The sequence below is a fragment of the Trichosurus vulpecula genome, chromosome 5, assembly GCF_011100635.1.
Source record: "Trichosurus vulpecula isolate mTriVul1 chromosome 5, mTriVul1.pri, whole genome shotgun sequence".
NCBI lineage: Eukaryota > Metazoa > Chordata > Mammalia > Diprotodontia > Phalangeridae > Trichosurus > Trichosurus vulpecula.
The window spans coordinates 106,751,381-106,777,440 of record NC_050577.1 but is presented as its reverse complement, the minus strand read 5'-3'; the positions used below and the strand labels follow the sequence as shown (position 1 = coordinate 106,777,440).

General features: G+C 40.8%; 1 protein-coding gene across 2 annotated transcripts in view; it reads right to left on the bottom strand.

The window, feature by feature from the left end:
- The window catches only part of DENND2A (DENN domain containing 2A), a 120,863-nt gene that overhangs the window by 9,721 nt on the left and 85,082 nt on the right, over positions 1-26,060 (bottom strand). For both annotated transcript variants that reach the window (XM_036761772.1, XM_036761770.1), the window contains 5 exons: positions 25,988-26,057; positions 23,921-23,998; positions 17,480-17,620; positions 15,922-16,070; positions 1,032-1,209 (listed from right to left, as the gene is read on the bottom strand). In XM_036761772.1, the coding sequence (XP_036617667.1) occupies positions 1,032-1,209; positions 15,922-16,070; positions 17,480-17,620; positions 23,921-23,998; positions 25,988-26,057 (616 nt within the window). The remainder of the gene's footprint in view (positions 1-1,031; positions 1,210-15,921; positions 16,071-17,479; positions 17,621-23,920; positions 23,999-25,987; positions 26,058-26,060) is intronic.

The following is a 26,060-nucleotide window of genomic DNA, read 5'->3' as shown; positions in this document are numbered from 1 at the left end:
TTGAAAAGAGTAGCAATAAGTGACCTCTGTTGTAACTGAGACACATTGAAGCTAGAAGGGTTCTTGTTCTTCTTTAATTGTCTTAGGCCTGGGAATTGGGGAGCTAAGAGGAATAGGAAGGGTTTGGGAGAACTGGGGACAGGGGCACTGGCCTCACTTTCAACTGATAAGAAACAACACTGCAGCTCAGTCCTTCAAAGAGACAGCCCTGGTCGGTGGTCAGGAGAGTCTGCCTCATGGCATGGAGGGAAGGCCGTAATTGCCTGTCAGATCTCTGAGCTCATCACAGACTGATGGTAGTGAATGGCAAGAAGAATAAACGCTGTGCTTATCCTTGAGATGACTGGGGTGTTAATTAAGTATTCACGTGTAATGAGGGTCTGGCAGATGAGCAGAGTACCTCTAATACTATTCCCCACATGGAAGAGACTAAGGAGCCATTTGTGGGAGAATAGCAATGCTGTGCAATGGAAGCGCTTTGGAGAGACACAGCAAGACACTCTGCCTGGTTCCAGTCTGCCAACCACGTAGTTAGGAGGAGCCTTTTTGATTGGGGAGCTGGGGTTCCTTCCAAAGGACCTTGCTTGTTTCAGAGGGGGAAAGACCTGAGGCCTCTCACCTTACAGCACTGCTTCTCACCTAACGCTGTCAGCAAAGGAATGAAACTACAAGAGGACAACCCAAGAGATAACTGTGAAAGCTGACTGAAGCCTTTTGAAGGTGTCCCCAGTTCTGGCTCTTCGGCAGCATCTAAGGCTGCCATTCACTATGTCATTAGCATATTGTAACCAATTACAGAATGTCTAAACATGCTTCATTCCCCAAAGGCATCTCCATTACATGTTATCACGACTCACCCAAAAGCAGGTTCACCAGCTTCTACAACACGGGAAGTACAAACATCCAGGCATTTGGAGCATTACCCATGGATCCGAGGAAACGGAGCCTGAGTTAGTACCTTCCATCAGCTCTGAATTTTAACAAAGCTGTCGTTCCTGTTTGAGGGAAGCTGAACCATCTTGGAAACTCACCTCTTCCAAGGGCAGTTCCTTGAGCAAAGGCAGTGAGCTGGACAGCAGCCCAATCAGGAAGGGAGTTGGTGAGCACACGATGTCAATCATGGATGGCGGCAGCACGGGGATGTAGGTATGTTGCCAGGTGAAGGGATAGATGAGGGCCACCATAGCATGGCAGCACTTGGAGAGGGTACTGGTGACCAGGCCACAGAACAGAGAGACAAGATTATTTCAGGAAGGTGAACAAAGGATGAGAACCTCAATGCTCAAAGCCTGCCTGCTAGGATGGTCTTCTTGGGCCCTGAGTGGGCAGTGAGACCTCTCTGAGAAAAGTGTAATAGAAATATTCAGAATTAGCCCATGGTGGAGACTGGGGGGAGACTTGGGACTCTTGCTCAAGTGCGGCTGTACCTTACTGAGCCTGAATATTTGTACAGTAGACTGGAAAAAGCTCAATCAAAGGTTTTCATGCTTTCCTCATCGGTGAAACACTCAATATCCTATAATAGTATTTCCCAAACCATGCGAACTCAGGAAGAAGAGTCTTCCAGACTCCAGGCCCAGCATTCTATCCACTGTACTTACTGCCTAGCTGCTCTGACTCTGAGTCTGGGGTCAGAGTTGTTATATACCTTTTATAATAGCTGGCTTCCTGAAAAGATGCTTGTAATTCAGATTTTCATCAATCAAAGCCTTTTTCTCAGTAACTATCATTCTTTCAGAGGTAATCTGTCTTTATTTTTCATTGATCCTCAATGGGCAAAAAGTCCTAAGAGTTTGCCATCTACCTGCCCCCTTCTACTGCCAAAGCTACCACCTAAACCTACTAAGGGAGTTCCTTAGGTGAAAACTAAGCTAAGGACAATCTATTTATAAACCATGGTTCTCCTGGAATGTGAATAATCACTTGCTAATTTTTCTGCTTTATGAGATCATTTCCAAACTTCATAGTTTGGGGCAGGAGTTATTCAAGAGAGCTGAATTTTCTAGATAGCCCTGGTTTACTTCTTTAACTACCCAAGCTATTTTCCTTTCATCATTTTGGATGAAAAGTTTTCCAAAATATGACATACTCATCTGCCTGTTCAGTCAGATTATGCTAAATACAATTGAATTATTTTCTTAATGAGTCATTAGGAACTTCAATTACCGCCCAGTTTTGTCATATCCCTTGAAGGTCTTTTGAAGTGTGCTATGTTGTCTACTGTCTCAGATTGACCTAAGAAAAATGCCCCCAGAAGGCCCGGCTTTTGAGTCCTGGTGTCTTCATTTTATAATTTTGCTCCCCTCCCTGTGTCTGTTACATTACTATTAATCACTTTTCTTTACTATCAACGTACTTGTTCACAGCCCTTCCTTTCCTGTCTCATTTGCTACTACTAGTATGTTGTAGGTTTAGAAACCAAATAAAAAAATGCTGTTAAACTTATATGTAAAAGAAAAGTAGATAGATTTTTGAGTAAATGCCTGAGGAGCTGTCTTATGAATAATGTTCATGACCCTTCAGAGTATGGGATTTTGTGAAACTGATTCTTTTAAACTTATTTTTATTGATGTCTTTGTTTCTATATTGCCTTTAATTCTTAATGTATCCCTCCCTGCTCCCCATGGCAGTGAGCCATCTCTTGTAACAAAAAAACTAAAGAGGAAAAAAAATTCAGCAAAACCAAGCAACTTAGCAACCTCCTCTGACAATATATGCAATGTTCTATACCCACAGTCCCCCAACTCCACAAGAGAGACAGGGAAGTACATTTTCTCAGCTATTGGGGGAGCCAAGCTTCATTTTCCCACTTGATTGCTCTCCTGGACTTTGTGATCTCCAGTAACTCATCACACTGCAAGATGACATCAACTCTGAAACCTCAGTATCCTCAGGCCCTGGGGTCCCTCCTTCTTTCTGACTGAACAGGGTAGCTATCAGAGAACTCCTCCTAGATCCTCTGTTTCAGGAGGAGGGCCCAGGGCAGTGACCTTATCTTTTCCCACCTGGCTGCAGGAATTATCATGCCCTGTCTCTGGGTACTCTTCTCCTCCCCCATACCCTTTTCATCAGGGGCCATCTACAGTCATCCTGATCTATATCTGGCCACTGGACCCAGATGACTCCGGAGGAGAAAGTGAGGCTGGTGACTCGGCAGAGCCCTCTCTCACTTAAATCCCATTCACTTGCAAGTCACGGCATCATCATTCTGATGTCATGGTCCTCTTCAAGATTGAAGGACAAACCACAACCACCCATTTCATCTCCCTTTTATGTGCTGTCTCCCTGTTAGATTGTGAGCTCCTTGAGGGCAGGTGCTGTCTTTCTTATGTTTTTCTCATATATGTGCTTATGAATGGCACAAAGTAGGCACTTAATAAATGTTTACTGACTATGGACTACCGTTTATACTTGGGGCCTTTTTTGTTTTCTTTCTGGTTCTTGGTTATGTTCTAGAAAGGCAAGGTTGCTGAATTGCTGGTTTCAGATAGCTGGGTTCTGGATTACTGTATTGGACTTTTTAAACGTAAACATCAATTGAGGCAGGGGAGAATCCTTCTCCTTTACATTAAAATAAAACATACTTTCAGTTTGTGGGCTCTTACCCTCTAAGGAACTACTTAGATATTAGCTACACTTACGAACAGAATAGACAGATGGTAAGGCAGAGGGATAGACCACATAAGCCACAAAAAATAAGATCTCTTACTGAAGGAGGGAAACCGAGCCTGAGAGAAAACCGAGAGAAATTAGACTATAGACAAGGGACTGAATTAAGTGACAAATATGGACATGTTTGGTCCAGCCTTCCTCATTATACAATAATCACATAGAAATGAAGAAACTGACATCCATGGAGGTTGTGACTTGTTGAAGACCGGCAAGTTAGTAAGAGACAGAGCCAGGGGTATACTGGAGCTGGCTCAAGAGAGCCCATGGTTAAATTTTTAGTGTAAGCATTTACACCTCAGAAATCAGCAAACACAATAAACCAAGGTTTGATTTATTGTTTTGCTTATTGTACAGACTTAAGAAATTGATGGATAAATGTTATTAATGTAGATTAGAGTTAAAAGTGTATTGTACACACATTTTTTTTTGAAGGGTGGGGACAATTATCAGAACACCCCTGGCCAAACTGAGCTTCAACCTCAGGTCCTGTGACTTAGAATTGAGCCCTCTTTCCATCTCGTCATACTGCATCCTCTCTCCAAGATGATCTCTACAATCCTTTTCAGCTTAGACATTCTATGAGGTTTTGTTTTTTTTCTAGAAGGGGGAATGGATTTGTACTGAGTCACATGCATGTCCTTTCAACCCCATTCTCACGGACAAAGGCAAGCATTTGGAAGGGTGGGGTTCGGTTTGCCCTCTGTGGGTCTGCTCTTGAAAAGATATGACTACAAATGTTAGCTGCAGACTTCTCAAATGCAGGAGCTACACTTCACTTTAAAAGTGTTTTTGGTAATCCTTTCAGTGTCTAGCATCAATGTAGGTCTTTATATACATGTGTATGATTTATATATGTGTATAGGTGTGTATATACACATGCACTTTGACATTAATTTTTAAATATTTTGAGTTCCAAATTCTCTCCCTCTCTCTCCCATTGAGAAGGCAAACAATATGATAGCAATTATAAGTGTGAAGGCATGCAAAGCACATTTCCATGTTAGCCATTCAACGCAGGTCTTTAATGAATATTTGTTGAATCAAGCGTTGGCAAATTTGGTATGGGGCTACCTACATACAAAGCATATGGAAAGGCAGTGTTGTATAGCGGATAGAGAATTGGTCTTGAAGTCAGAAAGACTTGGGTTCAAGTCTCACCTCTGCTACACATTGGCTGTGTGACCTTAGACAAATCACTTTACTTTTAGTACCAGAGGCAATTCATATTCTCTCTCTCTCTCTCTCTCTCTCACACACACACACACACACACACACACAGGATTTAAACCCAGATCCTCCAAACTCCAGGGCCAGTGCTCCACCTAGTTACCCCAAAAGGCAATTCTTTAGAAAGCCAATGGATCTGAACTGAACTGGCCTGGGAAGTTCTTCGCCAGGAGCTCCCTATCCTGATGAATTCCAGTTAAAACAAAAAGAAGTAAGACAAGCCTAGGAACCTCAGCTTGTCAGTCTTGTTTCTGTGCTATTAATCTGTGGCACCATTGGGGTCATTTTGTTCCTCCTTGATTATCTTGGAAAATATTCTTCTGTTGAAGATGAAAGAAAAAAAAAAGCCTGACATGCTAGATTCTTTCTCCCTTCTCTTCTAGCTCCTCCACCTCCCAGAGATATTAGATTACAGTTTTCCAAATTAAATCTTGTTGAGTTATTTCCTGCCTGGATCATCTAATCTCCCCAGTCCCCAGTTTTCACAAATATCTGTGTTCCTTGGTACTCACTGAAGTTCTGAAATGCCTCCTAGGGCTGGGCTATCTGTACATTTAATTAGCACCATGGTGTGCCTTTCTGATTGAATGATCGCTTCAGAGATGAGAGAGGACACCAGGCCTAATAACAGACCAATTCGTATCTTGCTCTTCTCAAAGACCATCCTCAGCAAGATATACTCAAGTTGTTACCTGAATACCTTCTCTTTACTGGGATGGAAGGAGACGACATAGTTAACTCAGACTTTCCGTGCAGAAAAATTCAACCAACCAACATTGCATTCAACAAATAGCTATTAAGTGCCTACTCTCTGCAAGGCACTGTAGTTAGTTCTGGAAATACAGGCATGAAAAACTTATAAGCACTTACAAGTGAGTACTCAAAGAACTTATCGTCTAATGTGGGGAGAAGAGTATGCAGACAAATAAGAAACCAGGAGAATTACATAAAGGCAGAGAGAGGAGAGGTTTGGACAAAGCATGAGTACACTGGGGAAGGAAAGATCACTTTCATTTGGGAGCGAGGGAAGTCATGGAAGGCTTAGACAGAAAAAATGTCATCTGAGTTGAGCCTGGACAGAAGGCAGGAAGGAACATCAAAATATAGGTATTTGGGGGATGGAGGAGTCCACTGGGGGTCTGGGGGATGGCTTGTGGAAATGCATAAATATAAAAAATGTAGAATCTAAGTAAGATGGATGAGTAGTCCATTTTGACAGGAATGTGAGGTGGAAAAGTATGAGGAGAGGTTGTAAAGACAAGGAGGAACCAGGTCATGGGATTCGTTGAATATTAGGATAATGTATTTATACTTTATTCATTAGCCAAGTGGGAGACACTGAAGGTTATAGAGCAGAAAAATGATGTAATTAAAAAAAATCTTCAATGCATTAGGAAGATTATTCAGCTGTGGGAGCTGTTATCTGAGAAAAAATAGGCTTGGGACAGAAAGAACAGTTAGCAGGCTGACTAACGTAGTCTGAATGAGAATAAAGTAGGGAATAACATCAGGAATTGAGTCAAATGGCTTAGAAACGAGGTGACTTCTACACAAAACTTTTCAAATAATGTCATCTCTCCAGAAAATAATACTCTTTTCTCAAAACATTTAGGGCAGGAAAAAATCAGAGGCTGAAGAAAGACCCTCTTTCTCCAAATCTCTGTACCCTTGGTCACATAAGCCACTCCATTGTTTCCTCAATATAGAGCCCCATCTTCACTGGTGGAAAAGTCATAGAATATAGATTTAAAGAATTCCTGGGATGTCTACCTTAGAAATCGTCCTTTCAACACCTTCATTTGAAAAAAAGTTCCATGTTCAATTTATTATATATGTAGCCTTTAAAAAACCTTAGGGACCCTCATTCCAACTTCCACGTGAACTGATTAGTCAGGCCCCCAGAGGGCTAGTGACTTGTGCACATGTCCCCTTCAGGGTTCAAGGGGTACCCTCTGAGGGTCGGTGGAATGTTTTTCTAGTGCTATCAGCTCACAACCCCAGACTAGTGTGTCTGCCCCAACATTAATCACCGGTGAGAATTGTCCCAGTTTTATTTAACCAATTAACACCAATTAGCTTCAACTCTTTTATTTTACAGACAAGGAGGCCAAGAAATAAGTGGCCTGCTTAAGGTTAAATTAAAAACCAGGCCTTCACATCCCAAACTTTACTAGGAAGCAGACTTTTTTTTTTTTTCCAAATTTTCAAGGAAAGAAAAAAAAAAGTAGGGGAGGGGAGAGGCAGCCTGTTGCTACAGGACATGGATTTCCAAATTTGGTTTAGATTTACATTATAATCACTGAAGGTCTTCAAGAGCTTACCAGAGGATACTCTAGAAAGGCCCAACGAGGGAGCTGAACATATCTGGCTACAACACTCTTAGGTCCACGTATGGAACAAAAAGAAGCCCTGTTGGCCAGCAGCAGGGAAGAGAGCCCAAGCTCAAGCAAGAGCAAGTGGGGCGGTGCAATGGTCAGTCCTCACTGTGGGTCATTCAGCTGGTGCTGTCCTGTGTCTTCTTTCCTTTCAAGTGATATCAAAGTCTAAATGTGCATGAAGAGGAAGATAAAAGTATGCTTTTGTGGATCCCAGAAAGGTTTTTCTAAAAATCCTAGGCGGTGGAAGAGAAAGGAAAGCAGCTAGGATGGAAGTATGTGCATTTCTTAGGCTGCCACTGGTTCTAATGAGAATTCCTTCCCTGACTTCTAAGGGCCAGGGGAGCCTTTCCACTCAGGAGCCTGGCTTGAGGGGGAGGAGCTTTGTGTCTAGGAATGATGATAAGTCTTCTTGGGATATACAAAGTTAGACACAGATTTTAGAAGAGGATAAGGATGACACCTCTCCCCACCTCCCCATGGTAGGTTCTACCTAGTTTCATATTGCTTTTACTAGACTGGAAAAGGAGGTCAGGGGGATGGGGAGGCAGGATCTCTTGAAGGCTAGGAGTGTACTCACAGCTGGCTTTAATTAAGGTGGGGGCGGTGGGACAATCACCAGTTCTGGCAGCTGTGCTTGGCTTGTAGAACGGGGGAGAAGGGAATGGTAGTTCGTACAGGGGAAGGATACAGAATGGAGTCTGGCCATTGGTTGACGGAAAAGCAAAGAAAGAGATTGCAAAAATAATTTAGACGCTTGGTGGGTGGGGATGAGTTCTGCAGGGTGTAACACTGATCTGGCAGCGTCAGACTCCAGCTCATAAGCTCCTGATGGCCATTTGGAGTAGGCCTCCTCTGTTAGGATTATGGAATGTCCCCAGTAATCCATTCCCTGCCCCAAAGCTAGGAACTATGATGACAAACCTGCTCCTATTTGTCGTAAAGAAGAAGCCATACCTCATCTGGAGTACTGTGTTTAGTTCTGGGCACCACATTTTTAGGGAGGATATTAACAAAATGAAGCATGTCCAGATCACAGATTTCGAGCTAGAAGTAACCTCAGAGCTCATCTACTCCAAACTCTTCATTATGTAAATGAGGAAACTGAGATGCGGAGAAGTTAAATGATTTGTCTGGGTTTACAGGAGGAGTAAATGGCACAGATGGGATTTGAACTCAGGACCTCTGGGATCCTCTCACTCCATGGCTATTGTTCTTTCATATGACCTCATATGATGAAGATGACCAGGATGGTAAGAGGAAAGGAAACCATGCCACACAAGAATTAGTTGAAGGAATTGAAGGTGTTTAGTCTGGAGAAGAAAAAAAAAATACTCTCTGACAATTGGAAGGACTGTCATAGAGAAGACTGATTCTTCTTGGACCTAGAGAGCAGAAGAAGTAGGCAGCAGTTTCAGGGAGACAGATTTTAGTTTGATAGGAAGGAAATTTTCCTAACAATCAGAGCCATCCATAGTGGAATGGGATATCTTGGTAGGCAGTGATTTCAGTGATCACTGGAAGTCTTCCAGTGGAGGCTGAATACTACTCTTAGTTGTATGGAGGATTCTCCAACAGGTATAGGTTGGTCTAAATGACCTCTGAAGTCCCTTCCAAATGGGAGATTTTGTGATTTTATGAATCTCTGACAAAAATTCTGGATATAGAAAAACTTCAGAGGTCCACTGGGCATAGGAAAAGTGGAAGCTTTTAAGACTAAACTCCTCGAGGGTACGGTCTGTCAGTCTTAGTCTTTGTATCCTTCGTGCCTCACCCAGTCTGTTAGATATATTAGGCGCTCTATATATGTTTGCCAGATTGAATAGACCGGCATGTTTCTGTCTGTTGTAAAAGCCCCAGCAGTTGCTAAGGTGATTTAATTGACTCTCTTCAGAATTCATTAAAATGGTACTCTTACATTAGTGGTAAACTCCAGAAAAAGGTGATGAAATAACTAAAAGGATATGATTGTTAGATTAACAACTAGACTCTGTGTGTGTGTGTGTGTGTGTGTGTGTGTGTGTGTGTGTGTCTGTATGTCTGTGTGTCTGTGTGTGTGACGGGTGTGTGTCTGGTGGTGGCCAGCATGTTTTCTTTACGGCAGTTCTGAATCATAAGGAAAACAATGCAAAATAGTAGAAAAGGCAATAGACTTAGCGTTCAAAAATCTGGGCTATAATCCTGACTCTGCCCCCAGTCAACTGTACAGCCATGGATAAATCACTTTACTTGTTGGGGTTTCCATTTCCTCATTTATTAAATGACTGGGCTGAAGCAGGTATCTTGAAGCTCTGTTCTGGTTCTAACAAAGTCTATATAAAAGAGAAGCTAGCATAGGCAACAGGAGTTTTCTATTTAAAACAGGAAAAGAATGAAGAGATGCTACAGGAAGTCACCTTTATGACTCACTGACAAGTGCTCATTTTGATGAAAATAACAATTTTAATTTATATAGTGCTTTCCAGTTTGCAAAGTTCATCCCTTGTAATAATTTTGGAAGTAAGACAGTGAAAGCATTATCATTCCCATTTTACAGATGAAGATGCTGAAGCTCAGAGAGTATATAATTGGCCTAGTGTGATGTGGCTAGTAAGTGGTGGAACCAAGACTAAAACCCAGGTCTTCTGATCCTGTCTGGTGACCTTTCCACTACACCATTAAACAAAAGTGTCCGAGGGAGGCTCTGGAGCACTTTATGCAGATGAGCAGCACTAGAGAGAGCAAGTCCAAGGAGCAAGTTTTCACAATGCAGATGATCCATAACCACCAAAATGGGAAAACTGAACAAGCATAACCCAAAGGAAAAATGTGAAGCTGCACAGTAATGAATGAAAAATAAAGGCTAGGGTGAAAAGACATCAGTCTATACATGTAGTATTTCTTTAAACCTTGCTTCAAATGGTATATTATCTTAAAATAACAATTCAATCTATGAAGTCTCTTCTAGCTTTAAATTCTATGAACCTAAGCACAGGCATGAAGGTCTGAGCCCAGAGTAAGGTCGCCACTCCTGATTCTCCATATTAAACCTTATATTTGCATGCTGCTTTATTAAATGAATGTAACAAAATTATTTAAAAGTAAGAAATGCATACTCGTCTGGATAATGTATGTTAATCTCTGAGTTGCTGAATCATCCGTGTTTGGGAATATTCAAATTGTAGAATTTGTACTCTAAAATCCAAACAACATCAACTACCCCATAGTCGTTACTAAAATTACAGACAGGGTGCCTCCAATAAACTAATCTGCGTAGAGAGGGTGGACCATGCAAACATCATGGGGAATGATAAATTCTAAGAAGGATATAGTAGCTATATTTGAAGAATTTATAAGCTAAAAGAGAAAATAATTCATAATAAGCCAATAGAACACAAAAATATATTTACGGGGGCAGCTAGGTGGCGCAGTGAGTAGAGCACCGGCCCTGAGTTCAAATTTGGCCTCAGACACTTGACACACTTACTAGCAACCTTGGGCAAGTCACTTAACCCCAATTGCCCTGCCTTCCCCCTCCAAAATATATATATGCATACATATATATACACACACATATATATATATATATATTTATGCCCATAAAGAGGGATATATTTACTTGCTAATGCATAGTTATACAAATATGCCATGTAAACATATGTTACGAATAAGATGAAATTCCAGTAATTATCAAGATTGACTACCTAATCTTGACACTAGCCAGTGGTCTGAATTTAGATTTAACAAATGCTTTTTAATGTTTCATGGGGTGGTAGCCTCACAGAATGTTAGACCTAGAAGGGACCTAAGAGATCACCTACAAAGATAAAAGGAAAATAATTTCTTTATCCTGAACCACATTCTTCTTTCCTTTATATTAAATGTAAACAGGTGTGTTTGCTTCCTTCCCTGGATTGCAGGTTTGACCAAAACTTTGCGGCAAGGATGTGAAGGGAGAGAATAAACTTTTTTATTTTTGATTTATCAGCAGGGAGAATGAGGATAGAGGTATTATGGGAATATTTACTTGGGTTGCTATGACAACAGCAGGCTCTGTCACCCCCGCCCCCAACATTCTTTCCTTTCTATCTGCCAAATGTTGGTTTGACAGGACCTTAAGAAACACTCAATATCCATTCTAAAGATGAAACAGAATCAAGCGGTCACTTTATACTTGTTAGATCTGTTTTTTTTGCCTCAACTGAAAAAAAAAACCTCTCCTAGCTCACCCGGTATGTGGTGTGATTCCCTGGTATTTCCTCTTGCAATGGGTTAATAATTCAGTAGCAGTGACCATGAAAAGAAGACCATGGATGTTTATGTTATGGCTAGCAAACTTACGTGGGCTCATGTCTGTCATGGGGTTAAGAACAATTGGCCAATTCATGGACTGAGGTTCTGTTTAGCCTTCTATCCCCAAAGCTACTTTATTGTTGTTCTTGTTGAACTTGGGGCATCTGTTAGATCACGGCCATTAGTGAGTAAAATTATGTTTGCTCTTCACCAGTCTTACGTTTCATGACAACTGTCCGAGCTTAGCAACTCTGGTGGGGCATAAGCAGCTGGCCTTTGGTGAGGGACATCAGCTTATATCTAGGTCTTGGTTACTGAACCGTGTGGTTGTACCTAAGCCTTTGTCCTTAGACAGGGATTCTTAACTTGGGGTCCATAAACTGTGGATAGATACTTAGGTGGAAAAAATTACATCCTTTGTAATCCTATGTATTTTATTTTATGCATTTAAAAACATTAATCTGAAAAGTGTTCCATGGGCTTCACCAGACTGCCCAAGGGCTCAATGCTTCAAAAAAGGTTAGGAACGTTGCTGTTGTTCAGGAGGAAGCATCCTGGACTGGGAATAAAGAAAACCTGAGTGTGGGTCCTTACTATTCCTTACTACGTTACTGACTTCCATGTGATCTTGAACAAGTTATATGGTTATATGCTAAAAATTAAGACCTGGAAGAACATATCTCCTATCCAGTGAATTTCTGAGCAGCCCTCAGCAATTAAGAAAGTTAATCATTATCCTAATTATCTGTCGACAAACTTCTAAGTAATTAATTTTTCACTACCCATCAGGAACCTCTCTCCTTCTGTGCAGGCACAAGTGGCACTGGGTATATGAAAATCTGGCAATATGAGAACCAGAGATGTGGGGGCCTGATTCTCTTCTCAGATCTCACACAGGTTCATGGGATTTTATAGATCAGTTAGTGACACTGAAGTAGTGAAGTGCAGATGTCCAATCTACTAATCTTATAGATGAGGAAACAGACAAGAAAGGTAGTGACATTTGCCAAGACCACACAAGCAGTGGCAGAGCTGGATCTGAACCCTGATCTGATTCCACATTTAGTGCTCTATTATGCTACACTGTGTCTTTATGGGCAATGTCCTGTGTTGTCTCTCCCCCACCCCACTCCCCAGGGAATGGTGGTTGGTCTCTTGATCTCTCCTTATTCATCATCTCTCTCCATACCCATCAAAACTTTCTGAACTTGTTCATCTTTCCTAGGTTGCACTTTCCCCAGTTCAATTTTAGAAAAGATCATAGAATGTTAGAGCAAAAAAAGGAACTTAGAGATCATCTAATTCAGGGATTCTTAACCAGGGATCCAGATAGATTTCAGGGGATCTGGGAACTTGGATTAAAAAAAAAGAAATTACATCATTATGTTCACTAACCTCTAACTGAAATTTAGCATTTCTTTCAATTATGAATTTTAAAAAATACATGACACAAAAGGTTAAGAACCACTAACCCAGTACAACCGAAAGAAACTGAGGCCCAAAGACATTTGCCCACAGTGACATAGGAAGAGACAAGATTAGGACTTTTGACTCCATTGTTCTGGTTGTTCAGTCACGTCTGAGTCTTGGTGACCCTATTCGGGGTTTTTTGGGGGAGAGATACTGAAGTAGATTGCCATTTCTTTCTCCAGTTCATTTTACAGATGAGGAAACTGAGGCAAAGAGGGTTAAGTGACTTGCCCAGGGTCACACAGCTAGTCTGAGGCGGGATTTGAACTCAGGAAGATGAGTCTTCCTAACTCTAGGCCTGGCACTTGGTCTACCGCACCACCTAGCTGCCTCTTTGACTCCATATCCAGAGCCTTTTCAACTATAGTGCTTTTCTATTCTAGTACAATACTTCTCTATCTTTCATCCCACAACTGACACCTCTGTGTCCTACCTGCCAGGAGATCAATAACCAGATTTATCAGAGTTATCTTCTATATCCTGCCTTGGTCTCTGAAGTCTTATGATTCTATCCCCTCTGAACCTGTGGCTGTAGAACTGCTTGACTAGAAGTTGCCAAAATGGGGAGGAGGGAGCAGGAATTAGAAAATAAAAAACCAGAGGGTGTTATCAGACTGCCGAGGAATTGGCTCTTGGTCAGCAAAGTGTCATTTCTCATCTCTGGCTTCGAGAACTCTCGTCTGAATTCCCTGGTGCCCAGGGAACTGGAGAGCTGCCCAGCTGCCAGGCTCCAGCTTCAAGAGATAGGGCTTCTTTCCTTAATTTGCCAAACATTGCAACATTCAAAAATAATCAATGAGGGTATAACAAAAAGCCAATTTTTTAAAAAAATCCAAGCCAGGATATGACAAAACAGAGCAAATTGTTTACATAAAAGTGTGTGTGTGTGTGCGTGTGCGTGTATAACAACACTAGGGTAACCAGAACTGCAATTGGAAGGACAATTGCAAATATTGACTTTCTATCTCTCCCCACAATGTGTCCCCAAGAAATGTACCTTATTGTCATATTTTGTCTCATGTCCTGTGCAGACTGACATGGTTGACTGAGTCAGGAAGGGGTCAACAGACCTCACCAGACAGCTAAGAGTTCCAAGACCCCAAGAAGGTTATGAACCCTTGACGTAAAGGAAGAATATTAGTGTTGTTCAGAAGGAGACTGAATGGGAGTCAAGAAGACTTGGGTTCAAACCTGGACAAGTCAACTTAATTCCAGCGGGCCTCAAGAAACTTCCTAGAATTTATATACAAAGTCAGAGACTCTCGCTGGCATTCTCTGAGGAAATCGTAAATCATAGCATCATGCATTTATTGTTGGAAGGCACTTTAAAGTCCATTCAGTTCAAATCCCGTATTTTACAGATGAAGATGCTGAGACACAGACAAGTTAAATAATTGAACCAGGGTCACACAGCTAGTGTATGAAGCAGGATTTGAACCTGGGTCTTCCTGACTACAAGTCCAACATTCTATCCACTCTGCTATCTAACTATCTAACCTTCCTCCCTCATTCAGTATAAGTTATGTGTACTTGCTAAAGCATAGTTCTTAGATTTTTTTTTTTAAATTTGGAACACTTAAGTTTCTCAGCTCTCTTAATTTAGCCTCCTACCTCTGGCTACACCCAATCACTTTGCTTCTGCCAACTCTTCCAGCCCAACTCAGTCTTCAGACTTCTTTTTCTACTTTCCTGACAGCTTCCTGGCCTTTTCCTTCCCCTCTCCAACTTTCTTTTATATGTTGACTTTTTCTATTAAAATATAAACTCCTTGAGGGTAGGAATAATCTCGTTGACTTTCCTGGCTTCCTTCAAGTCCTGGCTAAAATCCCACTTTTTATAGGAAGACTTCCACTCTCTCTTCATTTTAGTGATTCCCTCCGTTGATTATTTCCTATTCATCCTTCATCTGCCTTGTTTGTACATGGTTGTTTGCATGTTGTATCCCTCATTAGATTATGAGTTCCTCAAGAGCAGGGATTATCTCTTGACTTTTTTTTGTATCTCTAGCAGTGCCTGGCACATAGCAGATACTTAATAGATGCCCTATCTATCTATCTTTCTCCCTCCATCCAGTTTTCCAGGCTAGACATTGCCCCTACCTTATCACCTGCATTTCCTAGCCTAAAATCCCTACTCTGAATCCTGCTGCTTACATCTCTCTCTTCCCACAAGGTATGGATCCAAGAGTTACTAGGATTGTTCCCAGTAAACTGATTATGATTTTATGATTTATGATTATGATTTTGGTCATTTTTGTCAATGCCTATATTAGGTTCTCTGTCTGGTCTCAGATCCAAGGTAAAAGGATATATTTAAACATTCTAATATTTGAAAACTATAAATAATGTTTCCTTCCAGGAATTTTGGACTGACTCGGTTTCACTTCAGTGGTTTTTCCCTAGCTCTGATTTGACTTGGGGCATCTTAGCGGTAGAACCAGGACCAGCACCAACGACCCTGGAAGTCTAGTTTAGTCCAATGGGCTTTCTCCTCTCTAACCCTGCCCCCTTTGCATTCTCTTCTCTATGCTTTCGGCAATACATACGCCTCTTTCTTTTACCTCCTTTATGTTCTCTTTCTTTTCTAATCTTTTTCTTTTTCCTTCCTTTTCTTAGTCATTCTCTTTTCCTCTTCTCTGTTCATGCCTCATTCCTGGATGTAAAAATTCAGGATTAAGTTAGGCGGGACTTAGGGTGACCATTTTGCTTTTAGGATCTTATTTTTTTCTTGAGGGAATAAAGGAGCCAGTAGGGGCACTTGGTTGGACAGCAGTCAGATGGTCTTCACTTGTCAAGGTTGCAATCGGGAAAGTGCTCCATAAACCTTATGGCATTATATAAGTGATTATCACCACCACCAAGTCGAATATAATATATAATAATAAAAAAAAGGGTGAGGCGTGTACCTGAGCTTGTCTGCAATAAAGATGACCCTCCTCTCCAGCAGTAGGGAAGCAAAGACGCAGACCAGGTGCCTGATGCTGAGAGATGAGAAGAGAGACTCAAAATCGACATGCTCAAGCCTGGAGTCGAGAGGCCGACACAGTTCAATCACCTGCCAGAAGAATGAGTTCAGTGGTGAGGGCTCCACTTAGCACAGGACTTGGCAGAGGAAGAAACCAAGGTCCACAAGGCAACCATGACTTACTCAAGGTCATACTGCTAGTTAACAGAAGAGCTGAGACTGGAACCTAGGGCTTTGGACTTCCAGGCCCATGAGATGTCAGGGAAAGGAGCACAAGAGTATCAAGGATATATAAAATGATGTAGTGGAAAAGAATGTGCCCTGGAAATATGAACACCTCTAAGGTCCTACCTATCTAGCTCAATCCATCTCTGAATTAGGGACTTACTTATGTCTTCATTGCCCTGGGCTATAGCTTGTGTCAGAACATTAGTTTAAATAAAGGACCAACATCTGCTGAGAGGGCTTTTTTTTTTTCTTTACACGCCCAGAGCTTGGCACATAGTATATTTCCCAGCCTCTAAGGCTTGAAAGCTAGGAGTCACCTTGGACTCCCCACTATCTCTCACCCCTCACAGCCAATCTGCTCCCAAGGTTTGTCGATTTCACCTTTCAACATCTCTCCTCTGACACTGCCACCATTTGGATGCAGGCCCTCATCACACCTCAGGCTTTGATTACTGTAGCCGCCCGCTGGTGGGTCGACCTGCCTCAAGTCTTTCCCTATCCCAATCCATCCTCCACTCAGCCACTAATGTGATTTTTTTCCTAAAATGCAGGTCTGATCGTGTCACTCCTCTCCCCCTCAATAAACTCCAGTGGCTCCCTATCACCTCAAATCAAATACAAAATGCTCTGGCATTCAAAGCCCCTCATGATCTAGCCCCCTCTTACCTTTCCAGTTTTCTTACACCTTGTTCCCTCACAGGAAGAGTACTTTGATCCTGTCACTCTGGCCTCCTGGCCTTTCTACAAACAGGACCATTTTATCTCTAGGCTCCCAGCATTCTCTATGGCTATCCCCCATGCCTGGAACACTCTCCTTCCTCTGCCCAACCACTGACTCCCCTGGTTTCCTTTCAGTTCCAACTAAAATCCCACCTTCTCCAGGAAGCCTTCCCCAACCTGTCTTGACTCCAGGGCCTTCCCTCTATTAATTATGTCCTATTTATCCTATACATAGCTTGTTTGTATATATTTATTTATGTGTTGTCTCCCCCATGAGATTGTGAGCTCTTTGAGGGCAGGGGCTGTCTTTTGCCTCTTTTTGTATCTTCAGTGATTATTACAGTGCCTGGCACAAAGGTGGTGCTTAATAAATGTTTACTGATAGACTGACTGAATGAGTTGATGAGTGAGAGCATCTTGCACAAGTCTTGGGAATCCAATGAGAGAAAGACTCGAATTTTGCTCCCTACTGATCATTAGTCCTCCTCTGACTGTTTTTCTTGGCTGGGGCCTCCCCTCTTTCCAAGAACTAGAGGAGTCCAGTCACTCACTTCAGTTCCAGAGCCTGGCAAGAAGTTCTTGACAGTGATGGTTTTGCCCAGAGCTGGGAAAGGGGCTTCCATGACACTTCTCATGAGTGGCTGCACCAGGGCAGGGGAGATGCCCCGACGTTTTTCTACCTCATCCAAGATCTGTAAGGGAGAAAAATCAAGCACAGTCATTAGGAAGGGTAAGTACAGAAATGCTAGGAGGCAGAGCCATAACTAAAGATGCCTAGTTCATCCTCATTTCAGCCATTCTCTGCCCTGATGTCCCTAAACATCATAGCCCATGCCCAGCTTCCAGTCTGGACTCTCTGGGGCACTGGCTGACACCTCTCCTAAAATGACTGTCTAATTGACTGGGGGGTGGGCTTTTTTTTTCTCTCCTCCCTATCAACCAAATTTGCTCTAGTTGCAAGAATTCCTAATTACAGCTGGGCAAAGGTGCCAACCACAACCGACCTTGATCAAGCAGTTATACGGCACTAGATTAGTTATGAGTTCCACTGTGTAACCCTTAAAGAGCCAAATGCCTAGTATGGTCTCTTGGTCCCTACCTGATGTTCCAAGAGCTCCTATTCAATTTAATTTCATTCAACACATTTATTAAGCACTTACTAAAGCCCCAAAATTCATCTCTAAACTGCAGCTTAGAAGCAGCACAAATCCCTAGGCCTATCATTATAAATAAATAGATAAATATTTCTTATTCTACATGACACATAAAATATACACATAGAATATATGGAATATATACATGTATGCCATATTCTATATATCATAAATACAAAATACATGCTATGTATTACATAGTATGTATGCCATGTTATACAAAATGGAATATATATCATGTATATATTCTATATGATACACACAGTATATATTCTATATAGATGTAGTCTATATAGTATAAGATGATATACTAAGTATATATTCTGTATCTAGAATATAACAAATGCATAGTATACATTCTAGATACAGATTATATATTTTATATGTCATGTAGAATATGGACTATGTATGTTATATATATACTATGGAACACAAAGTATCTATTCCATATTCTATATATCATGTAGAATATATACATCTTTTGTATAAATATCAGATATATAACTATATATTCAATCCATAAATATCTAACTGAATTAAGCTTTACACTGTTCAAAATGAACTGCGGTAACTTCAGTACTAATTTTTTAAAATCACTTAAAATGTTTAAACCACTTGAAAAGTTGAACCAGAAAGGTTCAGACTGTCTTGCCCTGTGTCATCACCTGGCTGGTGCTTATTTGCATGTTATAATCATTCTTCAGACTGTTACTGGATGACGGCCATGGACTTTGCTGTACCAGCCTTTAGGAAGTTACTGAATTATTCTTCCTAAACTTCTGCAAGCTATAAAATGGATATTTGCCAAGAATGATTCAGCACGACTCTGTTCTCTCTAGGGATGGTGATGAAGAATAGAGCTCAGGTGTGTATTACAGGCCTTACCTGAAATCTGACTCGACTCATCCTAAACTACAGCTCTCTCAGTTTTAATGACCAAGCCTGGAACAAACAGAAACTTTCTGACTAGTAGCATTGTCTTCATTTGTAAACAAATCCATATGAAAGAAAGGACATCCAACAAGAGAAGCAGAAATGAACAAGGTTTTCTTATTGGTGATGTTATAAGCATTAAAATATTAAGAAATGTGTATCCTCCTCTTCCTCCTTCTTTCTCCTTCATTTCCATATGCAAGCAGCTGCTTCTGGGACAGTCAATTCTACCTACCCAATAACTCTCTCATCTGTCACTGCCCAAGGCCAGGCCTTCATCACCTTTCACCTGAACTACTGAAATAGCTTAACTGGTCTCCCTGCTTCAATCCTCTCCTCTCTCCAATCCACCTTCCACACAGCTGCTAAACCACAGTTCTGCCTATGTTACTCCCCTGCTCAAAATGCTCCAACGGCTCTCTAGTACTTCTAGGATAAAAGACAAACTCCTTTGTTTAGTATTTCAAGTCCTTCCCAATGTCCTTCTAGCTGCATTACACGTTATTTTCCTTTCTGTACTATTATGTTCTAACCATAACTTGGTCTACTGAGTTTTCATCTTATGCTAGATGGCATTGTCCCCATCCCCAGAATATTCTCTCTCTACATCTTTGCTTCTAAGAATCCCTGGCTCTGGAATCATAAATTATTTACAATTAACCATATGAAAAAATACTCCAAATCACTAATGATAAGAGAAATGCAAATTAAAATAACCTTCATATTTTGTTTTACCTCATACCCTGAGAAGTAAAAAAGAAGACACAAGATGGGAACAGTCAATGTTGAGGTGGGTTATAAGAAGATAGGCGTATTGGTGCATTGTTAGTGGAATTGTGAATTAGTATAACCATTTTGGAAAGCAATTTGGCATTATACAAATAAAGTAATTGAAATGTCCATACCTGCTCACCCAGAAATTCCACTCTTAGGCTTACATCCTAAGGAGGCCATTGATAAGAAGAAAGTACCCAAAACAAGATATTTATAGCAGAATCCCTAGCTCCTTTCAAAGCTCAGCTCAACTTGCTGCTCAATCTCCTCCATGAAACCTTTCCTGATTCCTCCATCTGCTAGTCCTTCTCCACCCCAGCACCATCACTTTGTATATATTTTTAGTTTACTTATATGGGTACATGTTATTTCCAAGGGGAAAATGCAAGCTCAAGAACACAGGTTATTTTGCTTTTATCTTTGTATTCCCAGGACCCACCACAGTGCCCGGCACACAATAGGTGCTTAACAAATGTGTATTCCTTCCTTCCTACACACAGTTTTGTTTTTGTCTTTTGATAAAGTTCTTTTTTTTTAATCAATGGGTATTGGTTTGCATATGCTTATTTAGAAATGAAAATAATTATGTAAAGGCCATGGATTTTACTATAACAAAAAAGGATTATTCTTCAGTATGAGTTGGACTGGTGGTTGCTGAGGTTACTTCCAACTATAACTTCTCCAAATATCCCCTAAAATTACCCCCTAGGTAGAGTTTGCACCCTTTATGTAGAATGTTAACACTATAGGAAGGAAGAGCAGTGGAAGAAGGGAGAGGGGGTGCAAGAGCACAGGTGCAGCCATTCATGCAGAGAGACCATGTCTGGCTCCAGGAAGGCTATTTGCAGCCAGTGCATTTAATCAGGAGAGCTAATGAATGTAAGGGAGAGTGGCCCTGCATAAAATTTTGCTGATGCAAAGAGTTATAGAAAGTGGAGAGAGGGAGAAGAAGGCAGTGGGGCACAGGTAGGAGCAGTAGGGCTGAGTCCCCCAAGTGTCGGCTATTTTTTGTATGCATCAGTAAGCTCTATGTTCCACCTGAGGTGCTTCTTCTATGAGAGGCTGCGCTCCTAGAAACTGAGGGGGTGCTCATTAGTTGAAGACTAAACAAGTTATGGTTTATGAAGGCCACTCTTGTGATGTGAAAAATGATGAAAGGGAGAGTTTCAGAGAAACCTGGGAAGACCTGTGTGAACTGATGCAGAGTGAAGTGAGCACAGCTAGTTCAGGCCTTCATCATGCCTGTACTTTTACAAAGTCTTCTAATTATTCTCTCCGCTTATGTAATGGCAAGCTAAGTGGGACTTTTTGCTGTTTTTTCTTTTGGAGTGCTTCTCAGAACTAAGGCAATCAAGTGTCTTTGAGTCTTGCCTTTGTTTCAATGAAGAGTCTTTGATGACCTGCTTAAGTCACGAGTTTGAGTCACATGATTGTGACACCCTCTGACCCTGAAGAAGCGTTTATATACTTGGAGGGTAGCATTTTTGCTTCGGGGGCTCACTCATTGGAAGAATGTTCATGTGGAGACTCTGGGTGGTCATCAAGGAGCCTCCCGGCTTTGAAAACCCAGATGTTGGCGCTTCTCTCTCTGGTAACTATGCATGTATAGCTACGGACAGACAATTAAGAAGCATTGTCTGCTGATTTGTGTTATTTGTTCTGTTTACATAATTTCTGCTTGTTATTTGTTTGTGTTTTTTCTGAAGTTCAGGGTGCTGACTTTTTCCGCTGAACTAAGCGAATGATATATGTATGTTCAATTAAAGTGAGACTGTAAACCCCTTAAACTTGCTTTCCTTAGAAAAGCAGATCAAAGAACCTGTGCTAGCAGCCCTTCTGTGTGCTGGGGTTGTCGGCCTTGTCATTGGCCTTACACTCCCACAGCAGCTACTAGCAACATTGTTGTTACAACTTATAAAGCTCTCTTTCCTCTATAAAGCTGCCAATTAATATTCCTAAGACACAGGCCTGACCATGTCATTCTCCTGATCAAAAATTTCCAACAGCTCTAGAATGTTGACTCTGGAATAAAATATATTATGTAATTATATATACACATATAATACTATTAATATATAAAATATATAAACAAAACATATGTAATACATATTATTACATATACAAATGTATATACACATTATATGCATGTGTATATACATACATGTATACATACACACATATACATAGGTATGTGTGTATGCATGCATGTATGTAAATTCTTGGCTGGATTTTCATCCAAAATGGGAATACAACTAAAAAATTTAGCCATTTATTTTATCTACCTCGCAGGGTTTTTGTGTGATCTTGCCTAAGACTTTCAGAGACAACTTAACAAATCATCTTAATTTATTTTACTGCCTCTTTGGAAATCCTTACATTTAAACCACAACCTGCCTTCCTGTATCTTGCACACATTGGTCCTATGATTCTCATTCTAATCATTCTAGTTTTAATCCTTCTACATGACAGTTCCCTAGTCTGGCTCTAGTCCACCTTTCCAGACTCAGTTCATATTATTTTTCTTCACAAACTCTATGTTCTACCCTAACTGCCTATTGATATATCCCAAACCCAACATTTCCCATTCTATTCTAATGCACTTCCTTCACTTCTACATCTTAGAATCCATAGCTTCCTTCAAGGCTTAGCTTAGGTGCCATCTCCACCATAACACTTTTTTTGATACCTCTCATTTCTAAATACTTTCTCCTTCTTGAAGTTATCTGAGTATATATTATAACCCTCTTGTAGAATGTAAGCTCATTGGGGGTGGGGACTATTTTGTTTTTGTATCCACCCCTGTAAGATAACATTCCAGAGAAGCTGCTGACTTGCATTAGTAGAGCGAGGGTCCTCTTCCTAACTCAGAGCACGGTGCCTTATGCATAACTGGAACTTAAGTGTTTGTTGTACTGAATTGTCAACATGGATGGTACATACTCAATAAGGACAAGAAAGGTTTAAATATATCCATTAACCTTGGATCCATATAAACCTAAAGAAAATTAGGAAGTCTTGAATTTATGCCTCACCTTTTGAGGTTGAGATCACAATGGTCAACCATGCCCTTACCACGGCACACATTCCTTTGATTTCTTTCAGTGATAGGAAATGCACTGGACAGAACATGGCACCAACCCAATGTGAAAAATCTCATGCTCTTATATTCTATTAGAGGAGATAATATTTGTAAAGCACTTAGCACAGAACCTGACACATAGTAGGAACTTAATAAATGTTTGTTCCCTTCTCCTTCTTTCATGAGCCCATTTGCCATCTCTGGCCCACTCACCAGAGAAGAGAGATAAGTTTTGTGAAGATATTGGTAGGTTATGTGCTCAGTGAAGAAATAAATCTTATATGAGCACATCAAGTATTAGTAAGAACTGGCTTTTAGTGTCCCTATGTTATCATAATAATGATAATGAAAAGAATATCTTGGGTATGAAAAAGTTGGTGCTCAAAGAAGGAAAGAAAAGGACCAGGGCAGGAAGAGTCACCTACTGACTATTCTCACCTCCTCCCCATCCCTGCCCATCCCTCATGACTCTGATCTCTAATTACTTCTAACATCAACGAGGACAGAACAGAAGAGAGTGTGGGACAGGATAACAACTAACTTTGCTAGCATTTATATGACACTTTAAGGTTTACACACATTCTCTCATTTAATCCTCCCAATAATCTTGTGCAGTAGGTGCTATCGCTATCTCCAGTTTACAGAGGAGGTTGAGGGAGGATTTGTCCATGGTCACGTAGCTGTTAAGCAGGAAAATTCGAACTCGTATCTTCCACATTCTTGCCCTCTAGTCTAACTAGCTGCCATTATATTTTACACACATGTCCTCATTGGATCCTCAAGTCAACTCTGTGAGTTTTAAGTATTATTATCTGCATTTGCTGGTGAAGAAACAGACTCGGAGAGATTAGCTGAGTTCCTACGGTCAGAAAGTAAGTGGTGGATACGGAAGACGATCAAGAGAATCATCTTGGGTAGCTCTGGGCCATTAAAAATGTGAAAAGGATTTAAGCCACAAAGAAAAGGAGGAAATTCCTCCCATCTCCTTTCTAGAAAAGGTATATGATTGTCCCAAACTCTCTCTCTCACTGACTTATAGCTTGAGCACTTACCTTTGAAAAGAGGTTGAAGCATCCTAGGCGGCTCACAATGCAGTAAACTTCAGGGAGACGTTTCCCTTTGCCACCAGGCTTTTAGAAAAGAAACACAAAGAAATTCCTTAGAGAAATTACCAACAAGGTCAATTTTAGGTGACCCAATTCTCCTACAATAGCTTCTAATGTTCTACTAAATCCAGGGAGAAACTAGAAATGTCTTTATACTGGGAAAATTACAAGAGGGACCCCATACTAGCCTACCTCCTGCCCAAATGTAAACTGGGTATGTCTTCCAAATATGGCTCTCTGCATACAAGAGACACTCTGTATATTAGATGCAACCACAAGCTAGAAATACTGATTTGTTTTATGCAAACGCCAGAATTTCTATATCCAAATGAATGTTATCCCCTTCAAAGTAATTTTTTTTTTGAGAAGTTAAACACTTATTTCAACAAGAAAGGTCACCATTATTCAAAATATTCTTAGAACTCTTCATTTGGAATTCTTTCAGGGACAGTTTATGAGCCAGACCAGCTGCCTCCACCCCCACCCCCCAAATAAAACCCCAACAGACTCATTACTTTGTAAGCATACCTCATGCTTTGACTCTAATAAGTAGTATGCTGCTGGTCAACCACCTTATCCGCCAAATTGAACTAGAAATGACTTTTAGGAATTTCCTAAAAAATCAAATTCATCTTCAAAGGATAACAGTAGTAGTAGTAACAATAAACACTAACATAGCATTTTGAGGTTTGAAAAGTACTTTATGGATATCATTTTACCTACATAATAACCCTATGAAGCAGGTGCAGTTATCTCATTTTACAGAGGAGGGAATTTTTTTTAACGGCCAAAGCAATTTGGAGTAATCTCCTTTACCATTTCTTTTGTTTTCAGTCACTTTTCAGTTGTGTCCAACTCTTTGTGACCCTATTTGGGGTTTTCTTGGCAAAGATACTGGAGTGGTTTGCCATTTCCCTCTCCAGATCATTTTACAGATGAAAAAACTGAGGCAAATAGGGTTAAGTGACTTGCCCAGGGTCACATAGTTAGTAAGTGTCTGAGGCTAGATCTGAACTCAGGAAGAGGAGTCTTCCAGACTCCAGGCCTGATACTCTATCTACTGCACAACCAGGTGCCCCACTATCTCTCCTACCCACCATTTATTCTTTTGAGAAGTTAATAAGGGTCACAAAATGAAGTTATATGGCCAGTAATACATATTTAAATATTATAACATGGTAATTTACAATATTATAATAATTATTGTAAATAATCTGATATAAGATTTGAATTCAGGTCTTCCTAACTCCTAACCCAGTTTTCTACTCACTACAACACCTATCTATCCCTAAGATGAAGGCTTGTAAACACTAACAGTATATTTCCAAAAATGTGCTTCATATTTTAAATAAGGGAATCTCAAAAGAAGAGTTACAGAATGTTTTGAATAATGGCAGCATATTGGACTAAGAGTACAATTTCTCAGGGTGACCCCTTTGAAGAGGATAATCCTTATTCAGGTGAGAGTGCTCTCAAACACGTCTTTAAAGTTACTTTGCCTTAGAGTCACACCTTGTGTGTTTGTCCACTGAATGAAGGAATGGAGCACACCACATGGCCTTAGTATCCCATTATGAACATCCCTTCCAGGGTACAGCCTAAATGAAGCTATGCAACAGCTTGATTGCAGCTGAAACTTCCTATGGGTATTGTCTCCTCCTTTTAGGATGTGAGCTCTTTGAGGACAAAAAGAAAAGAAGAAGACAAGTCCCTGCATAGCACAGTGAATGGCACACAGGAAGCACTGAGGAATATTTTTTCATCCATTCATGACATAAAGTAGTTTATTAGGGCAGACCCAGAGAAAGCATTTTTGTAATTGTCTTGAAGCAGGGCAGTGACACCATGCCTTGCTATCGTCATAAGAAAGATGTCAAGCTTTCTTTGGTCCTTTATTGCCCTCAAGTGACCTGTAGGGAGATCCTGTACCCTCTCATTTGTAAGAACAACTGATAGATAAAACCCTAGACTGGCCCTTACTTTCCTGGTGACCAAAGGAGAACAAGTAGTTACCAGAAGCCTGCGGCAGTACCCGAACCTTCTACTTCCATCCTCTCCAGTCAGGACAAATGAGAATGTTTCACTG